Source organism: Betta splendens, chromosome 5 (genome assembly GCF_900634795.4).
Source record: "Betta splendens chromosome 5, fBetSpl5.4, whole genome shotgun sequence".
In the NCBI taxonomy this organism is placed as follows: domain Eukaryota; kingdom Metazoa; phylum Chordata; class Actinopteri; order Anabantiformes; family Osphronemidae; genus Betta; species Betta splendens.
Window position 1 is genome coordinate 9,815,481 of NC_040885.2, and position 19,089 is coordinate 9,834,569.

A 19,089-nucleotide genomic window follows, 5' to 3' on the forward strand; every position below is an offset into this window, starting at 1 on the left:
GTGGCCTCGTTTTTTAGGCCGATCAACCCTGGGCAGGGGTTTTAGCCTGAGTGACACGCTGCCACATGAAACCCATGACTCGGACACTAATCCAGGATTTACCCCGGGATCAAGGGAGGCATCAGCCAGTCGCACACACACACACACACACACACACACACACACGGAAAAGTGTGTCATACACCTTTTGACTGTTATGCAACTGACTCTTTTGAGTTCAGAGTCTCATTACCGAAGGCCCAAATGGAGCCTGTTTGGCAGCGGTTAGCCAAAGTGGAAACCCGACGCTCTGAACCGGGCTTCATTTGGGCTGCAAATTGCCCAAAAAAACCCTCGTCTCAGCAGGGAGCCTGCCCGTTCCCTGCGTTCCAGTAGGTGTTCTGCATTAACACACTCAGGTGCCTTTGCTCCGCAGGCATGCTGGATCCCCACCTCTCTGCGCTGCTGTGGATGGGGGTCCTGGCTACGCTGGTCATCGTGGTCATCATGCCCCAGCCGCTGGGCATCCGCGCCCTCGTCATCGTCACCATCCTCCGGCTCATCTTCTCGGCCGGTCTGGAGCCCACCCTCTTCCTCCTCGGTGCCTGCAACGTGAGTCGTCTCCCTTCAAGCCATCGAAAGCCCGGTTCTGGTCGGGCCGGAGGCGAGAATGACCTGTTTTCATATTATTGTGAACTACAGTAGACTTAAACCTAGAGTTTATTACAAAAATAGCTCCCTCAAATAATGGAAGCACACTGGTGACGGGCAAATACCTCCAGCTGCGGACAACTTAAACACTCTGCATGGCCAAGTGTTGTGTTTTTGCCACTTTCTTGCCTTTCCTGTTCGTGTCACATGCGTTTGTGGTTTCTTAGTCATTTTTCCCTCGAGGATTACTAAAAACGCAGCGCTACTATGTTGTCACTCGCACCGCGCCGCAGTAGAAGTTCGCATTCTGAGAAACCTCTGCCTCCCTAGTTCCAGTTCTCCTTTCAACTGCCCACATGGCAGGGCACGGCCCCGGGGCCTGCGGTTTCGGGTCGCTCACGGGCCCGAGAGTCCCCCCCGAGCCGACGCCCGGCCGTGTTATGGGCTGCGAAGACGTCCTCCTTTGAACACCACATCTCCGTCACCTCCTCCCTCAACCGCTGCTCTCACGCGCCCACAAGAAACCCGGTTGCGGAACTGAGGCAGGAAATGGGAGAGGGCACGGTTATCGTGCCCTGGGATCTAGTTGACGTGCAGCTGATGAGCGTTTTCGCAGTGAATCCAACGCTGCGCTGCCGCTGACCTCTCCTCTCACCCCCCCCCCGTGGATCTGCTGCAGCCACGCTAGCCGGGTTTCTATTAATCCCCTACTCCCGCTTCTCATTTACATGACATTTAAGAAGTGAACGTACTGCAGAGGGCCCACAGTAACCTGGTTATCAAGAGCAGCTTGTTCCATCGTTATCCTCGTTAGCTTGGTGTAACGTGTTTATCCTCTGCCCTGCAGTCCCTCAGCACTTCCTTTTTTTTTATCTTACAGGTTTGTAACAAAATTATCTTCCTGATAAGTTTCGTGGGGAACAGAGGAACCTTCACGAGAGGCTACAGAGCCATGGTGATGGACTTTGAGTTCCTCTACCACCTCATCTACCTCATCATCTGCTGCCTGGGGGTCTTTGTCCATGTCTTTTTCTACAGTCTGTTGGTGAGAGATGTAAAGCAGTAGGAGAAAGCTCCCACTTTGCTCCACTTTAGAGTTTGAGACGTGCACCACTGTGACGCGTGGCTCCCCTCGCTGCAGCTCTTCGACCTCGTGTACCGGGAGGAGACGCTGCTGAACGTCATCAAGAGCGTGACGCGCAACGGCCGCTCCATCGTGCTCACCGCCGTGCTGGCGCTCATCTTGGTCTACCTGTTCTCCATCGTTGGCTACATCTTCTTCAAAGACGACTTCATCCTGGAGGTGGATCGGATAACGAACGCCACCCAGAGTGAGGGCCGACTCGCGCCGCGCGCCCCTTTCGCCGGCCCTCGATCACGGCTCGTGACGCTGCTCTCATCCTGTGTTCCAGAAAGCGGGGACAGCCTGGCCAGCAGGTTTCTGTCTGCAGGGGTTTGTCAGGGGGGGTCTGATGAGAACTGCAGCACAGAGGCCTTGAAGGAAGGTAATTTGCTATTTAATCCAACAGTCAGTGTGAAGATGATATTTATATGTTTTATAACGTATTTTATGGAGAGTTTAAGAAGCCTATAGCCCAGACACTGGATTTAAAGGAGTGAGGAGATAAAACTCCTACACAGGAAGTGGCTGATGTTGGACGGCCTCCCGGGGCTACGCTGATGGAGAAAAAGGCAGATGTTACCGTCATCTGTTTTTCATCTAGCTGAAAGTCCGTCTTCGCCTTTTCAAGCTGTGATCCCACATCCCAGAAAGGTTTCAGTGCCTCCCACACTTAAGGAAGTCGCTTCATGCAGCGTCATCGGGGCCAAAACGGCAATTTAACTGACTTTGGAATCAGAAAGACTTGAGTTTTTTAATGTGCTTAGTTTTAGAGTGATGATTCAGAAGACTGTGGGAAATGCAGCCTATAAACGGGCTCACATCTGTTTTATTTCACCACAGAGGTTTCTGCACTTCCTTAGAAACACACCAGCATCAGTTTTATTTCCTCAGTCATCATCTGCAGACATAAAAAAACCTATTAAATAAATTAAAGCATTGGAATTTTAATATGTTAACAGACCCAAAAGGTTTTTGTTCATTGAATATTGACTTTTGACTCAATATTTACATTATGAGGGTAAACCTCAGAAGCATTTATTAACCCTTTATCTAGATTAAGCACAGTAAAGGTGATTTAAGTACTTATAACTTAACTTGTAACTTATAATAATCTATCCAAAGACCCCCAGTCATGCTAATAGTCTGGAAGCCAGCAGTTAATCAAAGCAAATCTGTCATTTAGATCATGTGTCTGAGGTGTGAATGCCATCATCTGCAGCTGCAGTGATGTAACTCTGCTGCACTAATGGGCTCCTTATGAAGGCCTGTTGACCTGCTAGTGAGAAATGATTGCTCTCGCCTCTCCAGAATTTGGGAACGACCCCGATGAGGACGGCAGCATGGAGCGTACGTGCGACTCTTTACTCATGTGTATTATAACTGTGTTGAGTCACGGCTTGAGGAGTGGAGGGGGTGTAGGGGATGTTCTCCGCAAGCCTTCCAAGGAGGTATGTGCAACTCTGACTCGCTGTGTGTGTGTGTGTGTGTGTGTGTGTGTGTGTGTGTGTGTGTGTGTGTGTGTGTGTGTGTGTGTGTGTGTGTGTGTGTGTGTGTGTGTGTGTGTGTGTGTGTGTGTGTGTGTGTGTGTGTGTGTGTGTGTGTGTGTGTGTGTGTGCGCGCGCAGTTTGAGCTAAGTAGGAGCTTATCATGTGCACAACTTGCTTTTTTTCATTCTGAAAAGCCAGAGGGTTTCATAATGTTTCCCTACAGCTGCACGGCCTCTGCCTTGTGTAAGAATAAAGCCCCAAAATAGATTTCTACTGAAGTCAAGCTCGACCAGTAACAAAGCTGAAAGAGGATGTGCTGTCCTTCTGGTGTATTCACAAGCAGCCCAAGCTGGGTTTCATGCTGCCGGTGGGTTCGTTCACACCTTTACGCTCAGGCGACATTGGCCTGACCGGCTTTCTGTCGTCTCGGTTACTGTGGCATCTGGTGGTTCCACCTGTAGTCCTGTGTTCTCATTAGCTCCCATGCTGACCGAGGTTAACCCAGTTTCAGACTCATCACATCATCTCCAGCACATGTTTATGTAAAGGCCTGCCCTTTAGGTCAGACAAGCTGCCATCTGGCTCAATAAACATCTTCTTGACTTCTTTCTCTTAGATTAACGGTGTAGTTGTGACCTTTAAAAAAAAAAAAAACTAGAACAACTGGACAGATGTAAAAGTTGAGCCTACTGTTTTCCAGGAGCCATTGTTTGCAGCCAGAGTGATATACGACCTGCTCTTCTTCTTCATGGTCATCATCATTGTCCTCAACCTCATCTTTGGCGTAATCATCGACACCTTCGCTGACCTGAGGAGCGAGAAACAGAAGAAAGAGGAGGTCCTGAAGACGACCTGCTTCATCTGCGGTGAGGCTGCTGATCTGACAGTTTGAGGTGTAGTTAGGTGTCTAATCGAACGGCAATCTACGAAAGAGGAACAGGAAATATCTGGCGGGCAGATGAGGCCTCGGGCCCTGGAACCAGCACTCAACGCTCCTGTAATGGCTTTTATCTCTTACCGTCGGAGCCAAGTACCAGAAGCATGAGCTGTAATATTCTCAAGAATACTGTGGGAACTGAACCGACAACTTTCCGGTGACGAGCGCCCTGCGCGTTTCCTCGCGCACGCAACCTCATGTCATTGCTTCATTCCCTGTGCTCCGTGCAGAGGGTTTGGTTTCTGAGCGTGTTGGTGTTTCGTGGTGAGCTCGTTTCTGTGAAGGCATGCGTTAGTCTGCTGCAGCGCCCTTTCTCCCCCCCTTTCACTTCGCCGGCGTTCCAAGGAAGGCTGAGTCACGAGGGCTTCCTGCCACCGCGCTCGCCTTCATTATTCACGTCTGTCTCACGCGCGCCGACGTTCTCCCTCCGCCCGTTCGCTCTCGCACACTTTTCCGCGCCGCGCTCCTCGTATCGGGACCTGCGCGTGCTAACGGGCCCGGCGCTCCGTGCCGCGCGTGCACGCGTGAGCCGGGTCCGGCCGTCGGGACAAGCGCGGAGCATATGGAGCGGCAGCGGCGTTACGTCACCCGGGCAGCCGTCGACTCTGAGTCACCGGCGTTAAATAAGGCCAGGCCACGGGGGGATCTGCCGTCTCTATGGTTTCCACCGGGACCATGCGGGAACAGGAGATGCGGAGATTAGGAGGCCGATCTCTGCAGGCTTAAGTGCCTCTCCATCCTCTAACTTGGTTTTATAAGCCATCGATCTTTCCCACAGCCTTGTGTTCGCTCTTGGATGTTTTGCATCACCTCTGTGTGTGCCACAGACGGCTTTAACTGTATTCCGTTGTCTGTCTTCTGTAGTAAATGTAAAATAGGACCGTGTTAACAGGCACTGGAGTCAGTGTGTCTCATCTTCTCGTTGTGAAGCCATGTGTGCTTCAACCACTGCTTCAACGCTGGTTTTTGCTCTGGCCGACGGACCGCGTGTAGCCTGCTGTGTTATGGTCGCCAGATCTGACTGAATGAATCCACAGGTACATAAAAGTCAGCAATGATGTTCTTTCATGGAAATGACAGCCTGTCATGGGCTGATGATGGAGAATCCACCTTTGGAACACCTGCATTCTGCTTATTACCAGTCTGTCTTCACCTGTTTGACTGTATGTATGTCAGCATTTGTTGGTATTTTTGTGGAGTTTATTTAAAAAGCTTACATGTCATTTAGTTTCCCCAACATTAAACACATATAATGTCTAAGAACGGTGGAAGACCCGTTTCCAGTTCTGTGGAATTTCCTATTTGTGTGATTATGGTTTTTCGTCCTCTTTTATCTCTGCATTTTATTCTGTGGTTTCCCTTCAGAAGTCACGTTCACCTCAGTGACATTAATTACTTATCTACGTTTTCACTACAGTTGGGAGTTTTGCTGCACTACAAAATATGAAAGTCTGGTGTGAAAGGGAAACCAACTTCATTTTTTTTTTCATATTCCTTTTCTTAAATTGTCACGCTGTCATTTCTCGCATCGTGCGTGTGTGTTTCTGTTTCATTCTGTTTCCCGCCCTGCAGGACTGGAGCGGGACAAATTCGACAACAAGACGGTGACTTTTGAGGAGCACATCAAGGAGGAGCACAACATGTGGCACTACCTGTTCTTCATCGTGCTGGTGAAGGTGAAAGACTCCACCGAGTACACGGGCCCTGAAAGCTACGTGGCTCAGATGATCAAGGTAAAAAGGAGAAATGCACAAGCACAGTCTCATAATTAGAAATAATGAAGTGAGGAATGAAATTAGCGGAACTGGACAAAAAACATTATCACAGAGCAGCTTCACAAACATCAGGGATGTTGGTCAACTTCATTGCATGAATTGCACAATTCACGGTTCCTCTACATCATCTCATGTCCTCAAGGTCATGACCTTGGCAAGAGATAAGACTATTAGCATGTGTTTGAAGAACAGATGCTTGTCCCTGCTACTGAGTTCCCTCCTGCTTCATGACACGTGTCCAGTTCAGACTCATTAATCAGTGCATCGCTTGGCTACGGACGCGTCCTCGGCCCTTGGCGCCGCGCTTTACGTAGTTACGAGGCTGTCTCTACCGACCGTGGAGACGTGTAGCGGCTCGTCGCGCACACCTCAGCTCACTGACGCGTTCCTCTTTTGTGACCGACGCACAAACAGTCTGGAGTAGACAAACAGGAAGTCCGTGGAACAAACTCACGCACGTGTGTGTGTGCGCGTGTGTGTGTGCGTGTGTGCGTGCGTGCGTGCCGGGATGTCCGCTGTAGCCTGTTGTGTGCCTAATTAGAGGCCGCTCTCCCTCCATTGTTACTCCTGCCGCAATAAAACGAGCCTGTTACTGCAGAAGTCTGATTAGAGGCCGGTGTCACGTCGAGTTCACGTTTAACCACTTCATTGCCAAATACTTGCATGTTCCTGTGACATTACCAAAATCTTTTTAGACAACCTCGCTTTTAGATAACGGGAGCTGTCGCAACCGTCACTTGAGTGAGAATGAGAGATGTTGCTGGGCCCAATGCAGGAGCACAACCTGGACTGGTTCCCACGCATGCGGGCCATGTCGCTGGTGAGCAGCGACGCCGAGGGGGAGCAGAACGAGATCCGGAACCTGCAGGAGAAGCTGGAGTCCACCATGAGGCTGGTGGCCAACCTGTCCGGGCAGCTGACGGAGCTCAAGGAGCAGGTGGGTCACGTGACCGGTGGGGGGGAAGGAGCAGCACGCCGTGAGCTGACTGCTGTTGCATTTGTAGATGACAGAGCAGAGGAAGCAGAAGCAGCGCATCGGCCTCCTGGGTCACCCCCCTCACATGAACATCAACCCCCAGCAGCCCGCCTGAGCGCCACCACGGCCCGACACAGCAAACCTCAGCCGACGCGCCCGCGTTTTCTGTTTTTACCAAAAGTGTGCGTCTGTGTGTCTGTCTGTGTGTGTGTGGGGGGGGGGGTAGTGCGCACCAAGTGCCTCGGGACCAGCAAAGCCAGTCCTGTGAGTTCAGGAGACAAAAACACTGGCTTCAGCTCCGCTCGGCCGTGGTTTCCCTTAAGTGCCCTTGTATACGGCTTCAAACCACCAGCAGAGCCGGCTCACGTGCAGTTTGAACGTCACCATACGCTGTTTAACGTTTGCTCGTGGCTGACAGCAATACTTAATATGCAACGTCTCAATACAAAGAAACTATTTTTGGAAACTGTTGTTTGCTTTTATATTTAAATCCCGGCCATAATATAATTACTGCACCACTGGAGACAAAAACACTTCAGAATAATTTTGAAGAGGTCACCATATTTTTTATTGTTTGTTAAAATAATCTGAGGTTGTTTTTATAGTGAGAGAAAGTATTTTATAGGGAGGTTGAGATTTGTAATCCAATGAAGGTTCTATTCTTTCTTGGTCACTTTAGATTTAAAATGAAAAGGTTGGTATTAAGGAAGTAAGAGAAGAAGCCATTGTCTGTACCGTGTTTACTGGGATTCACAGGACCAAACTGAAAGAATTTTTGGTATCGTCATTAAATTGGTTATTTCTTCTGTGCACTTATGTATTTAATCTTCCTTGAACTCATTTAGTCCTTAAAACACTGATATTTCCTGTAGCACACAGATGATTGTTGCTTCCTGGTTTGGTCCCTTTTGTGAAAGATCCGCATGAGAATGACTGTTTGAATGTAGGTGAGAATTAAACCTTGTCATTTGTGGTGCTGCTTGACCAAACCAAACCTTTCATACTAATGGATGGTTTGTGTCTTAATTGTACATTCCATTCTTGGAGTCTATTTAAATAAACAAGTGTGTGAAACAGTCTGGTGGTGAGTGGTGAACAGAAACAAATGGAAGAGGCCAGAACATCACGAACAGACGGCAGCTGAATATTCATTTTAATTTATTTCTGTAGAACGTGTCCAACTCTATTTGGACAAACGTGATTCAATTATTCAGTTCCATAAGATATTTTTTGTCCTGCAAAATAAAACACTTGTTTGTGTTTTGCCGAAAACTAAATATTTTCAACCAAAGCAGCATTGTCACTTTTTAATTGCGTTACAATCGGTCCAGATACCGATAGAGGGACTTTCCATCATCATTGTTATTAAATTATTGTGTTACTGTCAATTTCTAATCACTGCGTCCTGTGACCCGTCCCAGTTCTCTTTTATTTACTTCACTCAAGGAATTTTCTAAGAGTCCTTTTATTGTTAAGTCACAGGATGTGAGCTTTTTGAAGCTGGGAATTAAGACTCTGTGATGGACACTTTTCTGAAGCTGTGGTGAATCGTAAATAGGTTGATTGACAATGATAAAGCTCGTGATAGCACAGGACGCATCAATCCTCCACTCAAGTGTGCCGCACAGAGCGGGACTTAGACAGCGAAAGTGTTTAGCAATTTTTCAAAGACTTTTCAGAAGAGAGACGTTTTTTGTCTTTTTGTTTTTTTTTATTTGTTGACAACAAAAACGTAATAACAAGGTATTTGGGTAATGAATCACAATCCTATCAATCAGTTCAGAAAATCTGAAATTTGCTGATTATTTAGTTTTATACACTTTTAAATATCACTTGTTAATGTGTCTTTATTTATTTGTCCAAATTAAATATAGTCAGTTTTTCACTAATTATGTAAAATGTGTGTATTTTTCAAACATTCAGAGAAACCTGCTACACACTCTGGGTCACGGTGTTCCCCCTGTACATAATCCTTTCTTTTAATTGCACTGGTTCAACCCTCTTTGTTGGATACAACACGTCAGGTGCTCGGCACGTGATGCACCAAAACACAGATGTGACGTGCGAACGGGCCAATGATGAATGAGCTCCGGCGTCGTCCTGCACAAACAGCTACAGCTCAATGGGAAAACAAGTCCCGGCGCAAATGTCGCCGCAGCGTTCGCCACGCGCGCGCGCGCGCTACTGCGTCTGCTCGCTGATCCCCCGTGCGCGCACAGCCCGCAGCGGGCGCGTGCGGCGGGAGCTGCATGAGCCCCGCGCGCTCAGCGGGCCATGAGGAGGCGAACGTGACAGGCGGCACCGCCTCCCGATAACAAACAACGGCTCCACACACTCAGCCACGCACAGGTGCACGTGGTCGACCCGCCGTGACCACACGCGAGCGCACCTGCCTCGTGGAGATCAATGTCGCTCGCTCCTCAACTGCTGTGAATTCCACATCACACACGAGCCTTAATGTTACATCGAATATATATTTTATACGCACACACACGCTGTCGAATGCTCACTAATATCACAATTCTGTGATAAACAATTAGAAGAGGTTTTATTCCGCTTGATTAAAATTCGATGGCGTCTCTGTTCTTATACTAGTGCTCGGTGGCCACGGGCTTTCATCGTGTTTCCGTGCGTGTCTTCCGGGCAGCGGGCGCCGAACCCACCCGCCGCTCGTGCCCGGGCCTGTCGAGGTCCCGCTCCGTGCGGCCGCCGGCACGTTCCCGGCGCCTTGGCTGGCGCAGCCTTGTTTCCATACACTTCAGCATGGTGGTACACGGGATCCGTCACGCGCCGCCCCGCGCGCTGACGTGCGCCCGCCTCCAACCACTCAGGCTCCTTATCGGCGGAAAGTGGGCGGTCCCCGCGGCGGGGATGCAGCGCCGCTTCACACGTGAGCCTCATGTGACAGGGGTAGGTCAGAGCGAGCCGAGAGTCGGAGGGTTTATTTGACTCGTCGCTCCGTCCTCCCCCACTTCCCCGACGCGCCGCCAACAGTGTTGCCTTCGTCGCGCGTCCGAGACCACGGCGTGGAAACGGCCAGGATTAACTTTGCACCGAACGCAGCACCGGGCTCGGCCGAAAGCGATGACCAATTAGTGAACGTTTCGACACGTTTTCGAGCATTTTGTAATTTTACAAGCTGCTGCTTGACAACTTTTCTTTTTTTTAAATACGTGCGCGTTTGCGTGTGAGCGCGCCGGAGAAGTAACTCGACTTTGACTGCGCAGTTGGAGCAAAAAAAAAAAAAAAAAAAAGAAAAAGAATGGAGCGAATTCCGAGCGCGCAACCACCTCCTCTCACCAAACACCAGAATGATCTGTCAGACGTGCAGGGGTGAGTTACGTCTCTCAAACTGTCCTCAGCAGATTGTGTTGCTTTTATATCAGTACATCATTGATTCTGTATCACACGCTTCGCCGTCACCTCATATTTCCTTATTCTCTCTTTGTTTCTGTAGGATGGATTTCCCGATGTATGTTTATAAACCGAGGCGGGGGATGAAGAGAGGAGAGGAGAGCAAGGTCCGCCAGTGTTTTGTTTATTACCACCGTGTTAAGTTATAACCGTGTATCTTTTATTGAATTACAAGGGAGGAATAAAGCTCAGAGTAGTCCCATAAACAGCTGACCTCATTTCTGTGACTTAGCTGGAGTCCTCCCCAATGCAACGAGTGCGAGCGGCTGTTTTCAGATCGCCTGAACATTCTCACTAATTGACTTATTTGCTTCCTCCTTGCAGGAAACGTACAAGCTGCCCCACAGACTTATTGAGAAGAAAAGGCGTGACCGGATAAACGAGTGCATCGCGCAGTTGAAAGATTTATTACCAGAGCACCTGAAACTCACGGTAGGTTCGAGCCGTCGCCGGGAGGGATAATGGGATGTGCAGTTTTTAGGGGAGCGCGCCACCCAGTGGCTGCTTGTGGGTACTGCAGCGTCTGAGCCGAGCGTGTCCGCCGACGGTGAACGACCGCTCGGTCGGCTGTTAATCAGTCAGAATAACATGAAAATCAGAAAGTTATATTCATACGAAAAAATACATGGTGTTGGTGGTGATGGAAGTAAGGAAGCGTTACGCTCGAAACCAAGCAGCCGGGGGCAGCACAGGCTGCTTTGCATGTGTTATATAACAAGTGCGGATGTGCTGACTGCGTGCGTCTCCCACAGACTCTGGGCCATCTGGAGAAGGCTGTGGTTCTGGAGCTCACGCTCAAGCACGTGAAGGCGCTCACCTCCCTGCTGGAGCAACAGCAGCAGAAGATCCTCGCCCTGCAGAACGGCATGCAAATCGGTGAGCGGGGGCCCGTTTACACGGAGCGACGCGCACGCGAGCCGGATGCAAATGAGCGGGCGCGATGCAAAATATATGAATGATTTCAGACACACTCGCTGGTTGCATTTCTCCCGCGGGCGCAGATGTGACGGTTTGTGTTTCCTCGCTTCGCTCACAGAGCAGCCGACCGTCAGCCAGGAGGCGTCCGAGGAGATGTTCCGCTCCGGGTTCCACATGTGCGCCAAGGAGATCCTTCAGTACCTGGACGACCAGGAGAGCGACGGGGACCTGTCGCCGGCCCGTCTGGCCGCTCACCTCCACGCCGTCGCCGCGGAGGTGCTGCGGGGCCCCGACCGGCCCCGAACGCCTCCGAGCCCCCAGGAGGAGGAGGCGCCGGCGGCGTTCGCCCAGCACCAGCACCAGCACCAGCACCACAGGGAGGCGGCGCCCAGCCCGCCCCCCCGGCCCGGCGAGGGCCACGGCAGGAACTGCGTGCCGGTCATCCAGCGGGCGTACGCGCCGGCCGGCGGCGAGCAGAGCGGCAGCGACACGGACACGGACAGCGGCTACGGCGGCGAGCTGGAGAAGCACGAGCCCGGGGCCCCGGGGGCGCGCGGCGGGGGCCGCTACGGCCCGCAGGCGGCGCCGAAGCGGGCGCCGGGCGACAGGCCGGGCGCCGGCATCAAGCAGGAGGACGGCGGCCCGCGGCACAAGCGGCCGCGGGCCGAGTCGTCCGAGGACGAGCTGCTGTCGGGCGGGGAGTCGTCCAGCTCGCCGGCGTCGTCCTCCAGCGGCTACGGCAGCTACATGAGCGTGTCCCCCAGCCACGCGGCCCCCCCGCACCCCCTCTGCATGCCCTTCTACCTCATCCCGCCCTCGGCCGCCGCCTACCTGCCCATGCTGGAGAAGTGCTGGTACCCCGGGGCCATGCCCATGCTGTGCCCCGGCGACAGGCCGGCGCCGCCCCCGCTGGTGCTGTCCCCCCGGGGGGGCTCTCCCGCCCCGGCCTTGCCGCAGACCCCCATGGACTCCCCCGCCCTCCTCCAGGCGCTCAAGCAGGTGCCGCCCCTCAACCTGGAAACCAAAGACTGACTCGGGACGGCGGCGGCGGCGGGAGCGAGAGGACGACTGAGCCATTCCATAAGCCACCCTCACGTCTCCCCTCTGCTCCAACGAGAGGACGCGAGGGAGCGGGCGACGGGAGGCGGAGGGCGTCCGTCTGTCCGTCCATCGCTCCACACGCGGACCATGTGGAGCTGGAGTTGAATGTCTACTGCTCAGCGATATTACTCAGTGCATATGTATCATAAAAACTGGACCTGCCCTGCACACACACACACACACACACACACACACACACACACACACACTTGGTTGAATGTAACGAAAGCAGAGTTTGAGATGCTGCTGTGAAAGTGTGAAACGCCGACGACACTGACGCACCTCACGTGTAGCTGTTGCGATAGAGACACATCATCTTTGTACTCTAAGAGTTGTTGCACCAAAACGTCGATGTAGTGTTTTACCCAAAGTGCGTCGTGTGGGACCCCTGTGGTGCGAGCAGACAGGAGGCGGCCTCTACACGACCACCAATGAGAATCCAACGATAGACGGCTCTTCTGTAACTATTGTTCATAGACGTCTTGTACATTTCTATTTTTGATACCTGCTCTCACACTCTGGCCTCCCCCGGGGGGAGGAGGGGGTGGGGGGGGGGGGGGGGGGGGGGGGTCAGAGCGTGGACAACTGAGCGTCGTGTACTCAGAAACTGTGTACATACTGTAGCACTGTGCTGGACCTGGTCTGCATACTCAGCATCTGTTTCTGCTCAAGTCAAACCTGGTGTTTGTTCTTGCTGTTGCCTTTTACTTGTGACAAGTGATAACTCTCAGATGTTTATTCCCTGTACTGCGTGTGGATACTGGAGTCAAGGAAGCGAGCGAGGGAGACGTGAATGTAAAAGTTTTACCAGAAGACTAGTTTTCTATAGAAAGAGGTACTTGAGATTTTATATTTTGGGACCTACATGGAAGATGTTTGATGTACATATTTTGTCTATATATGTTGATATATGTTATATAAGTGTATTAATAAAGTATTTTTTCCCGTGGACTCTCGCCTGGGCTGCATTTGGATGACAGGGTTATGAAACGCGGCTCGTTCAGATTTAGCTCTCTTACGGCACCGCGTCCGTGACACGGCGAGCACTTACGTAACGGCAGATCTGCGGAGCAGCCCCCCCCCCCCGCGCTGCTCGGCCGCCCGTGGCCGCTGAAACACGAGCGCAGCGCGGCTTCAGCTCGTCTCCCGAGGCACCGATCGGCACTCAGCTGCAACTTCCCAGCCGCCGTCGACAGCGAGACGCTTTCCGGGCCTGTTATTGGCCGCTCCCGTGACTTACGATGTCATCACACATTCTCTCTCTCTCGCTCTCTCTTTAACAAGCACAAGCATAAATCACAACAAATACTACTTATCATGGTTAAATTATAGCGTGTGAAATCACAGGTTTTTCCATTCTGCAGATATGAACATGTTTCCATTTTCCTCTCTGGGCCCTGAACCTCCAGTGTCAGCGCTCAACATAATAGACATATATTATTGTTATTATAATAAATATCATTTTTATTTCCACTCTCATCTCTACGATCAGTGTTGTGATCCACAGTCATATTCAGATAAATGCCATCAGAACTTGTATACTAGTATATTTCATTTTTCCAGTGTAGATATTCAGATGTATAGTTTATTGCATAGTCGCATGTTTTGGGCATATTGTTATTCAAGTCCTGTCCCATAGCACACGGCCTGTGAGAGCTGCCCTTTGGTTTCCTTTCCCTTAAACCTTTGAAGCAAACGTGCCATTTGATATCTGGGTGTCTGCTGCCACCTTGTGGACACGTAGCGACCTGCAGTCCAGCAGCAGCATCAGTTAATGAGTTTGGGAAAAAAAGCAGGTGGCCGCTTGTGACCTGGCTTCCTCCTGCAATCAGGTTAATTAAAGTCCTCTAAAGTGATGAGTGGGAATGTGACCCTGTGGTTCAGTAGTTCAGTTCATTTCAGTTAATTTATGACCATCAAACACATACTGCTCTTTGCCTGATAAAGAGTTTAACATGGACTTATCCAGAATCCAACACATTTTCGAAAATATATTTTCGCTTGGCACCTGATCGACAATTTACGTAACCAAAAGCTCAGATCATCGGAAAGATAAACTCAGGAGGATTTGACTCATGGCTTTAATGAAAGGCAACGCTGCTCCGGCTCCTAGTGTCTGTGTTCGCCCGTGAAGTCTCCTCCGCGTTTGGCCGCGCTCTGTTTGTCAGAACAGAGCAGCAGCTGGTGCCTGTGGAGGCTGGAGCGAGGGGAGAGCGCCGGGTCACGACGGGCAGCGGCCGCCACGCTCGGCCGCAGGCGAAAGACCTCCAGCGCCGGCAGGGGGCCGGCGAGAGAGGGCAGGTCCCGGGTTGAAGCCTGATGCTCGTGCGGCGGGAGAGGCCTGGACATGTGTGAGGGGCGGCCCGGTTTGGACCGGGCCCGGCCCGCGTCCGGGACGCTTTTAAGGGGGCTGAGGGAAAAGCAGAAGCTCTGTGGGATCAGCGTCGCCCCGTTGGCGCCGAGGGTCGGGGTTAAACGCCGGGCTTTGCTCCGAGGCTCGGCCTGCAGCGCCAGCGGCTGGTCCGGCGCCGGGCCGCGGCCGGCCCCGCGGGCGCCGTCCCGTTTCGGGGACAGTGACGCGAGCTGCCTCTTGTTCTCCCCCGCCTCTCGGTTCTCTTTGCCCGAATGTCGAAGCGCCGCGAGCGCACGGGGCTTCTGACCCGACTGACCCGACTGACCCGACTGACCCGACTGACCCGACGGCCTTTGCGCTGTTTCAGCCTCCTCTGATGTGGACTGTTCCGAGGGGAAACCGATCGGGGCTTTCGACGCAACACTGTGGCGACGGAGCGCGGGTCGGCAGCGCCGTACGTGGACTCCCTCCACCAGCAGGTTCACGCCCACGTACTGAGGAACGTCCACCGCCGCCTGGTGGAAACACAAGCGAACAGGATGAACGCGTCTGCTTCGGCGCCGGCGCCTCGGGCGGAGCCCCGCGCCCCCACCTGTCTGTAGATCAGATGGAAGCCCCCCGTGTAGGCGCTGGGGTCGGCCCGTCGATCCAGCACCACCCGCAGCGTGTCCCGCTGCACGGCGGGGCAGAGTCGGGCCGTCGCGGCGCTGGAGCAGGCCATGGTCGGGCTGGCGTTGACCTCCAGCAGCCACGGCCTCAGGTCTCTGCCCAGCATGAAGTCGGCGCCGTAGAGCTCGAAGCTGGCCTTGCGGGGCTCCACCAGGTCCTGGACCGTCTGCAGGGCGCACACCACGGCCCGCCGCATGCCCGGCACCACCGCCGACTCCCACCGCGCCTCGCGGCCCTGCCGCCGCAGGAAGGCCCGGAACTGGGCGCCGGACCACATGTTGTCCGCGGGCACGGCCGGGTGGCGGTCGCGGGACGGCTGGAGGTGCTTCTGGATGGAGTTGTTGCACAGGTGCACCGCGCTGAGCAAGGCGAGCAAAGCAAGCGTGAAATAAACGGGGGGGGGGGGGGGGGGGGGGGGGGGGGCGGGGGGGCGTTTGGTGCTGCGTGGTGGTTGCGGGGCTCGCGTCTCACCTGTCCAGGGTTCTGGTGGAGTAGGGCTGAGTGGAGAAGCGCAGGTAGCACTCGCCGTAGAACCACACGGTCAGAGGGTTCCAGTCGGTGACCAGGAACCACTGGCGGAGGTCAAACTTGGTGTCGTGGACCAGCAGGGGGCGCTCCAGGTACTTCTGAACCACCCACCTGCTGTCGCTGTTCAGGGCTCGGTCGGACTCTGACAGCGCTAAAATCTCATCCAGGCGGTTCATGCACAAAATACCTGTGGGTTAATGGTTAATGTGACGTGGGACAGAGAAGTCAAGGAAACCCGGCGAGGGAGGAGCGTCTCACCCCGTCCCCTTGACTTGGCGCCGGGCTTGACGATCCAGATGTTGCTCAATCCGTCCGTGTCCAGCTGAGGGCAAACCTCCCGCAGCCTCGTCAGCATGACGCGGCAGCGCTCCACGAAGGGACCTGCGCCCCGGATCCACGCTCCCTCGCTACACGCACACATTTTACACACGCTTAGACGACTTCACGCGCCTGATGGGACGTCGCGCGCGCAGCGCGCGTACTCACTGCGCCACCATGTAGTAGTCCCGCAGGAACGCCGCCCACTGCTGCTCCTTCACGGAGGGTGGCGTTTCCACGGCGACGTCGATGTCACTGTGCTCCAAGACGCCGAGAAACTCCTGGCACGCCGTTAAAGCGGTGGCGATCGCTTCGGAACCAACGGAGCGATGCTTCGCGTGATGCGCCTCTGCGGGGAGATGCGGGACATTCTTATTCTCCCGCGCGTCATTTTATTAAATTTAGTTATTACCAGTAACTTTTTTTTACCTCCACAGACGCTGTTTGATGCGTTTCGGTCCTCGGCCTCTGATCCGCTCGCCTCGACCACGTGCTGCAGGAGGCTGGTGCAGGCTGTCCTCCTGAAGTCGTCTTTTTCACAGTACAAAGAGCGCAACGGGGAGAACAGGTGTGGTTAATGACGTCTGCAGCGCGTGCAGACTGACGGGGCTGTGGCCCAGACCTATGAACGCGTGCTTGTCATCCTCTGCCCCGAGCCTGTAGCATCTTGGGAAGAAGCTATCGGGATCCGTCGTGTCAAACCACTGCAGGTTCCGCAGGTTCACGCAGAGCCCCACCTGAAAAGAAACACAGCGAACGCGAGCGTGGGACACGTGGAGCCGCGGCGGCGAGCTGAGCAGCCGCTCGGACGGAGACCTTGGTCGTCAGCGTCCCGGCGTTGGCGTAGTGATTGGTCATCTGGTCGCTCCGCAGGGACCGGCAGTCCACGTCGTCCCGCCGCGTGGTCCAGTGGAAATACGTGGTTTCATTTCGAACCAGGCGAGACTGGAATTTAAAAGCGGGCCAGAGTTAAATGAACGAGCCGAGTGGGCCTGAGGGCAAAGTGGAGCGGACACGTGGGAGTCGCAGCAATTACTGGCAGACTCCTCAAGAGGTGACCGTCAGCTTAATTAGTTCACTTGAACGGTCTCTTACCATGAGGTCATACATGTCATCAGCGTTCTCCTCTTTCTCCTGCTCATCCACTTGCTCTGTAAGGAGATAAGTGTGTGTGTGTGTGTGTGTGTGTGTGTGTGTGTGTGTGTGTGTGTGTGTGTGTGTAGGAGTGGGTCCGTGTCATTTATTTATTATTTATTTAGGCCCTACTCATCTGACCTCACCTGTGCTTCCGTAATAGTCAGCACTATTCAGGATCTAATCTTTCTAAACATCTGGCCTCACCGAGAACATCGGCAGTGACGTCACCATCCTCCTCCTCGTCGTCATCACGATGGCGGTGAGCTGCTCTGTGCTCCGGATGCGGAGAACGCCGTTCCACCCAGCCTCTCGACCACAGCGCAGCTCGGATGACGGGGTAGGGCCCCTGCACCGAGAACACCTTCCTCAGCTGGCAGGAAACGGGAGAGCAGGCGGGTTTAAACGGCGACCGCGCCGAGGCGACGCAGTAAAAGCATTTCCGGGATCACCTTGACGGCTTTCTCCACCAGCGCCTTAGCGGACTTCAGCCTGTCCGGCTTGATGGCCGGCAGGCTGGGCACATGGCGACGCAGCCTCCGCTCCGCTGGAGCAGAGGATGGAGAGAAACTTCAAACGCGCTCACGCGGCGCCGTCGTATGACGTCAGTGGCGCCTGGACACTTACCGGGCACCTGTTGCATGTTGCTCTGGAGTGATTCTTACTGTCCTCGCTGATAGATATCGGTTCTCCGGATGAATGCGCACATCTGAGTTGTCGTGGAGTAGAAAAGGCAGAATACTTTTCGAGTAAAGCCAACAGCGTGTTACAGTCTGACACAATACATCGATGAAGACGAGGTGCACGTGGACGAACGCCGTGAACCGGGTCAAGCTGTGCTGTGCTGACTGAGTGAACCTGTCAAAGCTCCTCGCCGACGTATCCGCGCGCACAAAGCAGTGGACACGTTCACAGCTACACGAGAATGAAACTATCTAGAGTCTATTTATAGTTCACACGCTCTGACTGTGACACGAGTCTTAAAATGCATCTCACACAAACGTTACACGGAATATTAAAATACAAACCACCTGTCACCTCCGTAGTGACCCCCACCACTCAGTCAGTCCACGTAAACTCCCTCGGTCCTGCTTCCTTCGTGCACAGTTACCATAACGACCGTGCATGCTCCCGCATGATGTTTATGGTTGCCATAGCGACCGTACCTAGGAGAAACAGGACGCCACGCGAGGCGACGAAAAATCCACCGGCCTTTGAAGGGAGCGACTGTATCAGGTGCCGCGCGGCTCACGCGCGTCACGGACGCGTTCAACCGCTCGTGACACACCGACAGACGTTGTGTGGACGCACAAACACGTGGGACATGTAAGGCACATGTGCGTAACTGCGCGCAGTACTCGGGCCTCCCTCACGGTGGCATCCGGTGCCTTCTGGTGGTGCAGGAGCAGTCGCTGCTTCTGTTCGCTTCTCTCCAGCGGACTTTGAATCAAAGTTCTCTCACGTTGGCCCGCGCGTATTACATTGTTTTAAAGCTCCGAGGGAGTGAAACACGTGCTGTGCCCCGAGATGGGAATGAATCGCTCGCCGTGAACAATAGCCACAGTCCATCACATGCCGCCGGGGGAAACGTGAGACGCCGCCGAACGGTCCCTGGACAGAGTGAAGCCGCCGCAGCCCATTATTGTGCGGCCTTTGCTGTGCTGGGTAGCAGCAGCGCGTCGCAGCCCATTGTGAGCATCTGCGCTCTAATTGGCTGAGGCTGCAG

At 53.4% G+C, this 19,089-nt stretch overlaps 3 protein-coding genes across 20 annotated transcripts in view; 2 read left to right on the forward strand and 1 right to left on the reverse strand.

Annotated features, from left to right (window-relative positions):
- Positions 1–8,005, forward strand: part of itpr1a (inositol 1,4,5-trisphosphate receptor, type 1a) — a 40,838-nt gene extending 32,833 nt beyond the window's left edge. For 6 of the 8 annotated variants that reach the window (XM_055509255.1, XM_055509258.1, XM_055509256.1 and 3 more), the window contains 9 exons: positions 416–591; positions 1,511–1,675; positions 1,772–1,961; positions 2,043–2,135; positions 3,062–3,201; positions 3,941–4,106; positions 5,750–5,910; positions 6,728–6,889; positions 6,957–8,005. In XM_055509255.1, coding sequence (XP_055365230.1) covers positions 416–591; positions 1,511–1,675; positions 1,772–1,961; positions 2,043–2,135; positions 3,062–3,201; positions 3,941–4,106; positions 5,750–5,910; positions 6,728–6,889; positions 6,957–7,043 — 1,340 coding nt within the window. In that variant the 3' untranslated portion in view covers positions 7,044–8,005. Of the gene's footprint in view, positions 1–415; positions 592–1,510; positions 1,676–1,771; positions 1,962–2,042; positions 2,136–3,061; positions 3,202–3,940; positions 4,107–5,749; positions 5,911–6,727; positions 6,890–6,956 lie in introns of those variants that run through there. The other 2 variants (XR_008694855.1, XR_008694856.1) reach the window with 2 other exon arrangements.
- A 1,824-nt stretch (positions 8,006–9,829) lies between these two features.
- LOC114856394 (class E basic helix-loop-helix protein 40-like) lies at positions 9,830–13,312 on the forward strand. The gene is made up of 5 exons (XM_029152324.2): positions 9,830–10,261; positions 10,386–10,449; positions 10,667–10,774; positions 11,095–11,218; positions 11,379–13,312. The coding sequence occupies exons 1-5, from the start codon at positions 10,191–10,193 to the stop codon at positions 12,290–12,292; spliced, it is 1,281 nt and encodes a 426-aa protein (XP_029008157.1). The 5' UTR covers positions 9,830–10,190; the 3' UTR covers positions 12,293–13,312.
- A 949-nt stretch (positions 13,313–14,261) lies between these two features.
- Positions 14,262–18,952, reverse strand: ttll3 (tubulin tyrosine ligase-like family, member 3). Of its 11 annotated transcripts, none has more exons than XM_029152314.3 (13): positions 18,530–18,952; positions 17,991–18,072; positions 17,816–17,910; positions 17,571–17,736; positions 17,325–17,380; positions 17,046–17,174; positions 16,852–16,966; positions 16,659–16,760; positions 16,398–16,578; positions 16,170–16,318; positions 15,855–16,098; positions 15,307–15,742; positions 14,262–15,229 (listed from the first exon to the last, which is right to left on the reverse strand). In XM_029152314.3, exons 2-13 carry the CDS (start codon positions 18,004–18,006, stop codon positions 14,471–14,473), a joined length of 2,448 nt encoding a protein of 815 aa, XP_029008147.1. In that variant the 5' UTR covers positions 18,007–18,072; positions 18,530–18,952; the 3' UTR covers positions 14,262–14,470. The 11 variants fall into 11 exon arrangements, with proteins under 11 accessions (XP_029008147.1, XP_029008142.1, XP_029008145.1 ...); XM_029152309.3 differs by having other exon boundaries at positions 18,395–18,531; XM_029152312.3 differs by lacking the exon at positions 18,530–18,952 and adding an exon at positions 18,392–18,512.
- Between the last annotated feature and the right edge of the window lie 137 nt (positions 18,953–19,089).

What these genes read in the sequence shown, in the direction of transcription:
- LOC114856394 (XM_029152324.2), top strand. Translation starts at nt 10,191, where the DNA reads ATGGAGCGAATTCCGAGCGCGCAACCACCTCCTCTCACCAAACACCAG. An exon ending in GATCTGTCAGACGTGCAGGG is followed by an intron (nt 10,262 to 10,385) that starts GTGAGTTACGTC and finishes TTGTTTCTGTAG; the next exon opens with GATGGATTTCCCGATGTATG. An exon ending in AGAGAGGAGAGGAGAGCAAG is followed by an intron (nt 10,450 to 10,666) that starts GTCCGCCAGTGT and finishes TCCTCCTTGCAG; the next exon opens with GAAACGTACAAGCTGCCCCA.
- ttll3 (XM_029152314.3), bottom strand. An exon ending in TCCACCAGAACCCTGGACAG is followed by an intron (nt 15,743 to 15,854) that starts GTGAGACGCGAG and finishes CGCCTTGCTCAG; the next exon opens with CGCGGTGCACCTGTGCAACA. An exon ending in TCCATCTGATCTACAGACAG is followed by an intron (nt 15,230 to 15,306) that starts GTGGGGGCGCGG and finishes TGTTTCCACCAG; the next exon opens with GCGGCGGTGGACGTTCCTCA.